Raw genomic sequence first — 10,189 nt, 5'->3', positions numbered from 1 at the left:
ATTGGACCTTGCTATACAAACTTGGCTTACCACTTTAAATTGATTGCTTGGCTATTATTTTCAATACCAGGCAATTAATTAAACACTATATAAGTTATATATATATATATATATATATATATATATATATATATATATATATATATATATATATATATATATATATATATATATATATATATATATATATATATATATATATATATATATATATATATATATATATATATATATATATATATATATATATATATATATATATATATATATATATATATATATATTATTTGTTTTTATTCATTAGATTGCAGTATTAAAATTTCATTAATTTTGAAGCATTTTTAATTAACCAAATTCTAGAAATATAAACATGCAACAATTTATCATAAAATATGATAACAATTCCCAAGTATATTTAATTAATCGCCCTACAAATGGAAATCCACAGTCCTCCCAATTGAATTAGATGGCGTATTGATAGAGATTTATCGTTTGTCCTGTAGATGGCGCTACTCTATTAGAACACCATTGTGAAGAAGCACCACCGGAAATCGGGACGGCAGCAATCATGGCGTCCGCTGCTGCGACCCGAACTGCGGCCAAAGTTGTCAAGCCCATTTTTAGCAGGGATTTGGACGAAGCCAAACGCAGAGTCCGTGAACTTTATCGAGCATGGTACCGAGAAGTCCCTAACACGGGTATGTCGATTTTACACTGTCGGGTGTCAAGACATTTATTGTCAAGGTCGCGTCTCTAGCATACTGACCAACTAGCAGATACCGAGTGAAGCTAGCTGTCATCTGTATGTAATGACAGAATGAACTTGTTTTTTTACCCAAAATATTCCCGTTGCATATGCTTCATCATGTGGTATTAACTACGCAATAGCTGGCATTAACAATGTACCTCAGTAAATGCAACAAACTATTTTTCCTCCCCTTTACATTTAACATATTTCCATAGTGTTAGTTTGTTAGGTTTATTCTCATTATAAATGACCCTTTTATATTTCACCTATTTCCTTTATTCAGTCTGAAATGACCCTGATGTTGTGTATATATCAGTATTGTATATGTATGTGTATATTGTGTATGATCAATTTCTTCTTGTGTTCCCACAGTGGCGATATTTCAGCTGGATATCACAACACAACAGGGTCGAGATAAAGTGAGGGAGATGTTTGACAAAAACAAACATGTCACTGACCCTCGTATGGTTGACATGTTAGTCATTAAGGTAACATTTTGTCTCTTGACCATATTGCAATGGCTACTCCAGGGGTGCTCAATATGTCAATCATGATCCACCAGTCACTTGGCAAGGCACTAATGGTAGATCACATGAAAGTAAGATTTGACCCAGTGTGTCTGCAAGATTCAAATCAGAAGACATGCAATACATTTTTTATGAATACACAATCTATGGTTCAATCAGGCTCTTTGTCCAACTTCCTAGCTGACAGCCTTGCCTAAAAATATAAGTTGTGACAGTTACTCATTGTTATAGGCTTCAATTTGGCACCCTGGGATAAGACAGGGGCTCCCTGAAAAGTAGATATTGATGGAAGAACATTTGAGCATCCTTGGGGTACTACAAATTATGATGTTCTTTGTACTTATGTGCATTTAATGTCATTTGCAGGGGAAAATGGAACTCCAGGAGACTATCCACGTATGGAAACAGAAGACACACATTATGCGATACTTCCATGAGAGTGAGGAACCGCGTGCCACTGACTTCCTGTCCAAATTCTACCAGGGTCATGAGCCCTGAATCTTTGCCTACCCTAGACCCTCCTTTTTTGTTGTCTTCAGTGATAGATGATCCCTTTTACTGTAAATACACACTTAACATACATTCTTGTGACGGTGTCAGTCTGTCAAAAAAACGGGTTTATCAGGATTTTTAAGGAGCCATTATTATTCATGGCCACGCAGGCACTGGAACAACAAATCTACACATGATTTAAAACTTAATTTGACCTACTAGGCTGTCAACTTTTTATCTAGAACTGTGTGGAATCATCTTCAATGGTACTAAAAACCAATTATTTGCTTCATTATTCCAGTTCAAATGAATTGGACGTCTATTTCCGTCAATGTTCATGGGTGAATCAGTTATGTGAGCATTTGTGTTGTAATATTATAGTTATAAGTATTTATTATACAATATTTTAATGGTGTTGGGAGAATAGAGATTCTTTATAATTTCATTTCATCAAAAACCTTTATTGCATGCAAACAATAATGAACAAATCTGACAAGGGTGAAGGCATGCTGGAAAAGCTCTGACTCATCCCAGCATATATAACAATCATATCTGGAAGAAAAAGAACACATTTACACAAAATGGCTCAGGTTAAACAGACAGCAAGAATTTTTAGTACAAATAATACACATTTCTTCATCTTTCTTTGCCACTAATGTTTAGTATACAGTGGCACGCAGAATTAATACTCTTCCACTAGGTGGCGGAAAATAAAACTTATTTACCTGTTGCCATTCAAACAACAATAATCGCTTTACAAAACTTCATGCATCAGTGTAAATTGAGGGGTAGAAAGTGGTAAAACCGAGTGTTCATATGTACGGGATGTCAGTAAACGCAGCAACTACCTGGAGCCAATAATGTCTCTTGATTGTTTGAATCAATCGTCGTCATCATCCTCTGGGACAAAAATGTCGTGTTCCTCCAGAAGCTCTGCAAAGTTCTTGCTGATTCGAGTCCCCACGTACAAGAATGGCACCACTACCGCCACGATCCGCCAAATGCCGAAGGGGGTCTGCTCCCCGGAGTCCCGCAGCCCACCACGGAAACAACTCGGTAAGTCAACGTCGGTATACCTAGTGATGAAGAGCACCATGTGCTTTCACCAGCCTTGTAGAAGCACTCACCTTTTTGGGTTTGGGCAGGATGGCCCCAGAAGAAGAAAACACGACTGTACGGCGCGTTGTTGCGGTGTTTGCCAATGAAGTGAGGACTTTTCTGCGAGCTGCAACCCACCCAAGACGACCAAGGGTCGACGCCATGATAAAAGCAGCGCGGCAGTAATGCGGAACAACGACGTTGTCGATGTGGTTTGCCAACAGCGACACTCAGCGCCCATAAAGAGGTACCGTCATTATTTCACAATTTATTCCCCCCACATTAATATGTACATTGTTTCCCCACAAAATTAGATTTCTTCTGTATACCCTTATGAACATTCCAAAACCAATTTTATTTAGTTTGGAGTAGAAATTATTATTATTTTTAATTATTAGTTGTTATCCAGGAAGTTGCACCTTACAATAAAATATACTAAAGAGCAGCCAAGTGGAAAAAAACAACACAAATCTAACAGATAATACATCAACTCAATAAATACTGTACAGCACAACACTTTGTCACAGTAAATTATAATTTGAAGAGACTATACAAGTGATTCATGGTCATTTGATCATATACTGTACAATACTGCTCATGGAAGAAGATTCATTAGTATGAAGTAACATAACAATTGTAAATTTTACCCCTCGTTTCATTAAAAAGTGCACTGATAAATGAAATAAATCATTCAATAAAATGTCATGAACATCCTTAAATTCATTTTAGATCAAGGACAATATTATAATACATAATATAAATAACACCAGGATTTACAAAAAAAAGAAACTCATTTCACATTTAATTAACAGAAATGAATACCAATTAAGACTGATGAAATGTAAACCGCTTCAAATGAAGCCTTTCGTAGTGCAATGTCATCCAGTCGTACCTTTTCTTGAAATGCAGCATGATAGAAAAGCAGCAAGTTACTAAAAAAATAGAAAAAAATAAACATTAATTTAATACAAATGATTATTATGCTTATTGTATGGCAATATTGTGCATTTTCATCATAAACAAGCATAAATAAATAAAAAAGGGAATGGAGATATGGACTTAAAATACAATCTTTTTGAACGAATGAATGATTATATTTAATCATCCACCATAAAAGTACTCAACTTCATTCTTATAAATCGATTTATGATGAAAAGATTTCCTCACCTGTTGTTTGAAAAAAAGGTGTCTGTAAAACTTGTTCAGCTCGAACAGGTCCAGTTTTAGATCCGTCCCAGTTTTGTTACTTTGGCTCAATGGAACTACTTGTCCTTTAGCCATGGCCGCACGGAGCCTCATGCTTTTCACTATGCGAGCACCGGGGGCCGAGTCGGGTGTCGGCCTGGAGGATACGCTGATATATGTTGCGTCTTTCTGGTGCTCCTCATAACTCACTGTTAGAAAAAAAGATGCGTAAGAGCACACAATCAAGTACCGTATATACCGGACTATAAGTCGTACCAGCCAAATAATACAAAATGAAGAGGGAAAAAAATACTATATATGTCGCACTGGAGTATAAATCTTATTTTAGGGAGGAAAATGTTGTATTTGATCAGAAAGCAAAACCAAATGCACTTTAAAGTAAAATTAGTTAAATGGAGAAAAACAAGCTAACAGCCTGTTAATGTAACACTTACAGTTTTTGTTTTTTTGATAAGAATAGCCTAAAAAAACAGGCTTTCGATACTCAGAGTGGGAAGAAAATAACATAAAGTCCCACTTGAGTATTTCAGTAATTCCTCAATTATTGCGATCTCACTACTTAGCGATTTTCCCCCCACCAATAATTATGAATGTTTATTTTAATGTTCATAAAAATGTGAAAATCCATGCTGAAACTTGTAAGTGGAAGCCACTCTTGCTACTAGGACTGAAGAAAAAAATAAAAACTTACAATAGGGGTAACCGTATTTTTTTATTATTATTGCGGCCATATCTGGTCTACATTAACTGTGATATTTGAGGGATTACTGTCGTCCCAGGTGTGGGCAAACTATGACAAAAAAGTGCAAGTTATAGCCCAGAAAATAAGCTAAATGCTGTGTTGAGATGACAATACCTGCAGCCGCGACTGAAGTATCAGTTGTACTGGCCAATTCCAGAAGGATTGTGGGGTACGCAGGGTGCAACAAGAATAACTTTCTGATGACTGGTTCTGCCGCTGCAACACCTGGAACCACCTGTGATTTGGTTTTTAAAGAATGCATCTTATTTGCAATAAATTTGGCTTTTTTAAGGATAGTTTTCAATTGCTAAATGGTATTTATGATCCGAGTGTAATGTGCAAGTGTGATCAATTGTGTGTATTGTGTCCATCTCTCGGCAGACTCACCGTTGCCTTGGTGATATTCTTCTGTTCTCCCATTGGCTCACTGGCCCAGAAAATAAAAGCCGACAGACCAGTCGAAGTGGACACGGCGGCCGTTTCCAAAACAAGGTGAGGGCACGCAAACTTTGCCGTCCAGAGGAGATGGCCATTTGCACCATCTATTACTTGCGCCTGAGTTAGTAAAGAGATATGTTAAACATGCAGCTTTAAAACAATAGTGTGCGTACATTTTAATGTAATTGCTGATAGAGAATTTGAATGAGTCGTTAAGCTTTCCCCTTTAGCAATAAACAGTTCTCATTGGCTGCCACTGGTGGCGCTAGACATCCAATTGGAAATTGTTAATCTAGCATTATCAGTTTCAAACAAAATAAAACAAAAATAATCACTGTCCATTACAAGCGTTAAATGCCTTACCTTCATAATGCCATTTGCCGAGTGTTGAAAGAAAAGATCGAGGATTCCGTCATCATTAAAGTGTCCAGGAGTTGGTAGGCTTTGACACACAAACGCAAAAGAAAAGAGACAACACAAATTTAGACATAAAATTCAGTATTTTCTATTCTAATTTTATTGACAATGCTGTTGTTTACCAGCGTATGGGGGCGGAGTTAAAGGTCCACTGTTTGTGTACATCCCTCTGTCTGAGCAAAGATATCTTGCTGAAGCCGTACACCAAAACCAAATTCCTTTTACTAGAATTCAGGTTAGATGCTGTATCCAGGTTGTTATGGTTGGTACCAAAACCAGCCACTAGGGGTAGCAAAAAGTCTACACGCTCAGATCCTCTACAAAAAAAAAACAAGAAAAAGATAACAATGAGATTACATTACTTTTTTTGGTCTGCCTAAGATATATTGCATATTTTTATGAACTTAAAACAAAAAAATCTAAAAAAAATTCCCCAGAAAAAATCCTGAGATGTAGTTAAGCCGCAAAAGTTGAAACCGCGATATTCGAGGGATTACTGTAATTTAATTTTTGATGAAGTATAGCTGATATATCTACCTTGTTAACTGCCATTGACGACAATAGACGATTTCTTGGCTTAGTTATACTGATTTGGGTTGCTAAGGCTAACCTGACAATCTGTATCAAGGAGGAGGAATTTGTTTTCTTCATTCCTTCCCATCCAGGATCCTTCCTTCTGAGAGCGGTAGTCATGGGTAGCTTACTCGTTGCACGGATGAAGATATCCCGGAGTGAGATAGCCACGACGTTACCTGGGAAATCAGACATATTGATGTTGTATAAGGTCATTATACAATCAGCAATCTTGGAATATATCATTATGATTCTTTGTTTACCTAAACCAAAGAGAATGTAGGGTGCCCCCAATTGCGTCTCATGCAAAAGAGGACCAATCAGTTTCCCTTGTCCAGTGAGGTTGAAGGATACTGAGTGTCCGAGTATGGCTCCGGTTTGCCCAGAAATTAACGTCAGTGACAGATCCAGAGACTGAAAGAGTACACAACAGTAGAATAGTAGCTTTGCAAAGCTGTCATCATATTAAATTTATGACCTTTTATTTGCTAAAAAAAGGCCTGTTGACATGCTATGTTAGGCAATGGAGAAAAATGGGTCGTTTTAAAGCTTGAGGAGTTTAATGGCCAGAGAAGAAAATACGTTTGTAATAAGGATCATATTTAAAATTGCCTTTTTGGTGTAAATATGTGAAGGATTTGTTCAAAGATGTTTGAGTAGTGATCACAGTAGTAATATCTTAAGATGACTCATGGTATTGTGTATATAAGTGGAAAGTGGTTGCACCTCATCGGCAGGCAGGGTGGCTATCAGCAGATCTGGGATTGAGTCCCCCTGGAGATCTGGAAGTAATACTGCCTGGGATTCAATGTTTTTCAACAGCACTGACCACAAATTCTCCCCTGTTAAGTCAAAAGAGAATTCTTTAAACTTGAACCAAAAGTCGTGGCAGTGAAACAACAGTGACAAAGACTGCCATCATCTCACCTGTGGTGCCATTAACAGCCATGATGGTAGACTTCCCAATGAGGAGACACACTGGTTGTGCTTTGGCGCTAATCTGTAAACCACACTGGATGTACATAACTGGTTCCCATGTGACTTTTCTCCATAGCAGCTGCCCAGTAGCGCCACATAGGATCACAGCACTGTAAACTGGAAGGTAGACAGGAAAGGTCAAAAGACGTGAAGACATCAAAAAGGGTCGGGTTTCACTTTACTTTTGTTTCCTTGTGTTGGATGCGTGTCATTGGTCAACTCGGTCACACTTAGAAGCACGTCGTCCACAGAATCGCCATTGACATCCCATAATGCCAGTGCAGGTGGTGTTACACCTTAAGTGGAAGGAAACATCAATATAGGTTACAAAACTTTTTTTTTTTAATTTTAAAGGTTTAGTTGGTAGTTTAGTGGGGAGCGTGGTATGAATTAAAGTATTTACGTATAAAGTACTGATCTACTTACGAATTTTTTTTTTTCAACTTACAAAAAAAAAGGCCGATATTCCAAATCAGGCAAAAATAAACAATTGAGACATCCCTATCTAAAACCATGAAATATTGATGATGGCATATCTTAACGTCAAGATTACACAGTATACACGTACTGTTCCTATTGTTTTGTTACCTCCTGCATCACCAAGTGCTCGCTCCCATTGTGGCCTCTTTGCTAGCGCCCCCTTCTGACAGGGAATAAGGAAGGCACAAAGCAGCACGAGAACCATAGTGCAGACTAGAGGCAGCAGAAAAAAGGATGCCCGCATAGCATTCTTCCTCCTCATCCTCTTGTCTTCCTCATCAGTCCCATGAACCCTCAGTTCACATCCCCCCAGCTGCTCCCTGTCTTCCCTGGATGGGCTCCAATAGCGTCCTCTTTTCACCTCGTCTCTGTCCGGCTGCGATTTGCCAGCAAGGCGCTCTCGCCAATCGTCCTCGTCCTCCTGCGCGTCGTCTCCGGCCGACTCGTGGCGGCCGGAACGAGGTCCCCTCAGTTTGGCGGAACCGCCGCCGTGGAACGTATCCCGGCCCAGACCGTTTCGGGGGTAGTTGAGCACGAGGTCATCCTCTTCGCTTTCGTCCTCGCTGTCGGCTTGGGTGAGGGGGTCGTACTCCCCCAGCTCGGAGCCCTTTTTCACTAAAAAGATACACAAAAATGAACATGCAGTTTGTAACTTGAATTTCAATTTTTTTAAAGTATTTGTCAATAGTATCAGTGTTAATTAATGTTGTGGCCAAACGGCTCAAAGTCAGCAGGTTAAGTTCTTATTTAGTCATTCTACTTTTTTTCCTATTCCAGCCAACTTTGGCGAGGAGGCGGGGAAAGCTCAGAATTGGTTGCCAGCCAATCACCGGGTAAGTTTATCATTTCCAGAAATTTTCATTTGTATTACACAGTTACTAATATAGCCTCAGAATGATTCTATCCACTCTAATCATTATATTTATGAGACCATGTTAACTACTACTTATTATGTTGACTACTGGTTTATTTATTATTTGTTGTTACTTAATTTTTTTATACTTATAGTCAGCTGGGATAGGCTCCAGCACCCCCGCAACCCTAGTGAGGATAAAGCGATTCAGCAAATGAATGAATATTATGTATTGATTATTTATCTGTTATTTCATTTGTTGTTGTCATTTATGCACTTCCCTATGCATGTTTTGACTACTTATTTATTTATGACTTATTTATTGATGATTTATTTGTCTCTTTGTTAGTTGATATTATTTGTGGACTTTGTGGTGAAAGCTTTAAATCTCATTATACTTGTATAATGACAATAAAAGCTTTCAATTCCATTTTACAGTCAAAGAACACAAATTGGTGATGCGCTCAAAAAAAAAACAGGATACAAGCATTTCTATCTGCAATCGGGGAACCATGGGGCGAATATGCTAACAACTTCTGCACCGTACCATCATACGCTTTGTTATTTAGGGGGTCTCCAATTAATTGCATAATCATTCTTCTTGAACCGTCGCATAAATGACGTCAATTACTGATGATTAATATTATAAACATCGTTATTACACTTGAAGGTAACAGATGATGCTCTCCTCAGTGTGAGGATGAGGTCTAGCTTAGCAGCATGCTAAACAAGCCGCCAAACGTACATGCACGGGAGATTTTAAGAGCCCTTTGAAAACAGAAAATAGTGTTTTTTCAATTTCTGGGTGTTTTGATGTAAAAGACGTTCTCATCAGTTACAAACGACACGTCACATAGACCGATTTGCATGCCTGATGCAATAGATAAACACACGTTTTGCGGCAATTATGTTCCTCTTATATGATGCTAAACGTCTTTAAAATTGATGCCATCTTACCGGGTAGTTTGAGGGCACGGGACAAGGCTGCTGCCATTTCTTTTTAGAGCGGATCTGCAGCTTAATGATGGAGCATGGATATAGGGACCCTTCGTTGTCTCTGTGTAGGCTCAGCTGCATTATGGGAGTTGGAGTTTATTTTCCACATTCATGGAGGTCCTTTAACAGTATTAGAATGAACGAATGCTGCCCCCTGCTGGCGCAATTGGAAGTGGCCCTGAACATATGCTGGTGGTAGCTCACTGACCAGGTATTACGCGTATAGGTAATTTTAGTTCTTATGTGTGGGCATTTGATATGTCTTTACATTTAGGGGGTAAGGGAAGATCCAAGTCCCTCAGGGCATCTCGCGAAGTAAGCAAGTCACTCCTGGTGGGCGGACCTATCCCCTTTCAAAAATTCTTCTCGCATAATTTACGAGGACACGGGCGTCACCCCGCGTCGTTATTTTCCTTACTCATCAGTTTAAGGCATAAACTCCCTTAGTTAAGAACTTTTCTATATAAAACGTTGGTATACTAGTTTAGTCATGGTTTTTATGTCAAGTAAACTATGTGTATTGTACTATAATGACGTGTAATTGAAAGTTATTTGTTATTACATTGTTATGAAAACAATGTTTTTACTGAAATAACTTTAAAATATGTTTATATTTGAGCAGTGCGCAAAGGCTCATGGGA

The 10,189-nt window shown here is 38.3% G+C and overlaps 3 protein-coding genes and 1 non-coding gene across 6 annotated transcripts; 1 reads left to right on the top strand and 3 right to left on the bottom strand.

Annotated features, from left to right (window-relative positions):
• The first annotated feature begins 526 nt into the window (after positions 1–526).
• Positions 527–1,857, top strand: ndufa6 (NADH:ubiquinone oxidoreductase subunit A6). Its single transcript, XM_077734282.1, has 3 exons — positions 527–698; positions 1,121–1,236; positions 1,642–1,857. The coding sequence occupies exons 1-3, from the start codon at positions 569–571 to the stop codon at positions 1,771–1,773; spliced, it is 378 nt and encodes a 125-aa protein (XP_077590408.1). The 5' UTR covers positions 527–568; the 3' UTR covers positions 1,774–1,857.
• A 350-nt stretch (positions 1,858–2,207) lies between these two features.
• On the bottom strand, positions 2,208–3,110 carry smdt1a (single-pass membrane protein with aspartate-rich tail 1a). Of its 2 annotated transcripts, XM_077734284.1 has the most exons (3): positions 2,895–3,110; positions 2,616–2,782; positions 2,208–2,319 (listed from the first exon to the last, which is right to left on the bottom strand). In XM_077734284.1, the coding sequence occupies exons 1-2, from the start codon at positions 3,027–3,029 to the stop codon at positions 2,648–2,650; spliced, it is 270 nt and encodes an 89-aa protein (XP_077590410.1). In that variant the 5' UTR covers positions 3,030–3,110; the 3' UTR covers positions 2,208–2,319; positions 2,616–2,647. The 2 variants fall into 2 exon arrangements, with proteins under 2 accessions (XP_077590410.1, XP_077590409.1); XM_077734283.1 differs by having other exon boundaries at positions 2,208–2,782.
• A 3-nt stretch (positions 3,111–3,113) lies between these two features.
• Positions 3,114–9,949, bottom strand: fam234b (family with sequence similarity 234 member B). 2 transcript variants are annotated; one of them, XM_077734277.1, is made up of 13 exons: positions 9,510–9,949; positions 7,808–8,314; positions 7,402–7,515; positions 7,169–7,336; positions 6,968–7,083; positions 6,505–6,655; positions 6,279–6,420; positions 5,791–5,985; positions 5,615–5,693; positions 5,201–5,368; positions 4,928–5,048; positions 4,033–4,259; positions 3,114–3,797 (listed from the first exon to the last, which is right to left on the bottom strand). In XM_077734277.1, the coding sequence occupies exons 1-13, from the start codon at positions 9,544–9,546 to the stop codon at positions 3,795–3,797; spliced, it is 2,028 nt and encodes a 675-aa protein (XP_077590403.1). In that variant the 5' UTR covers positions 9,547–9,949; the 3' UTR covers positions 3,114–3,794. The 2 variants fall into 2 exon arrangements, with proteins under 2 accessions (XP_077590403.1, XP_077590402.1); XM_077734276.1 differs by lacking the exon at positions 9,510–9,949 and adding an exon at positions 9,100–9,308.
• LOC144209211 (U12 minor spliceosomal RNA) lies at positions 9,829–9,983 on the bottom strand. Its single transcript, XR_013329038.1, has one exon. It is a non-coding gene; the product is annotated as a U12 minor spliceosomal RNA (small nuclear RNA).
• Positions 9,984–10,189: the final 206 nt, after the last annotated feature.

The sequence above is a fragment of the Stigmatopora nigra genome, chromosome 15, assembly GCF_051989575.1.
Source record: "Stigmatopora nigra isolate UIUO_SnigA chromosome 15, RoL_Snig_1.1, whole genome shotgun sequence".
Taxonomy (NCBI): Eukaryota; Metazoa; Chordata; class Actinopteri; order Syngnathiformes; family Syngnathidae; genus Stigmatopora; species Stigmatopora nigra.
Note: the sequence above shows the minus strand (reverse complement) of the source record. Positions and strands in the feature narration are given on the sequence as shown.

What these genes read in the sequence shown, in the direction of transcription:
- ndufa6 (XM_077734282.1), top strand. Translation starts at nt 569, where the DNA reads ATGGCGTCCGCTGCTGCGACCCGAACTGCGGCCAAAGTTGTCAAGCCC. An exon ending in CCGAGAAGTCCCTAACACGG is followed by an intron (nt 699 to 1,120) that starts GTATGTCGATTT and finishes GTGTTCCCACAG; the next exon opens with TGGCGATATTTCAGCTGGAT. An exon ending in TTGACATGTTAGTCATTAAG is followed by an intron (nt 1,237 to 1,641) that starts GTAACATTTTGT and finishes TGTCATTTGCAG; the next exon opens with GGGAAAATGGAACTCCAGGA.
- smdt1a (XM_077734283.1), bottom strand. Translation starts at nt 3,029, where the DNA reads ATGGCGTCGACCCTTGGTCGTCTTGGGTGGGTTGCAGCTCGCAGAAAA. An exon ending in TCCTGCCCAAACCCAAAAAG is followed by an intron (nt 2,783 to 2,894) that starts GTGAGTGCTTCT and finishes TCCGGGGAGCAG; the next exon opens with ACCCCCTTCGGCATTTGGCG.
- fam234b (XM_077734276.1), bottom strand. Translation starts at nt 9,148, where the DNA reads ATGATTATGCAATTAATTGGAGACCCCCTAAATAACAAAGCGTATGAT. An exon ending in AACTCCGCCCCCATACGCTG is followed by an intron (nt 5,694 to 5,790) that starts GTAAACAACAGC and finishes TGTGTGTCAAAG; the next exon opens with CCTACCAACTCCTGGACACT. An exon ending in TACTTCAGTCGCGGCTGCAG is followed by an intron (nt 4,260 to 4,927) that starts GTATTGTCATCT and finishes TTTTTCTAACAG; the next exon opens with TGAGTTATGAGGAGCACCAG.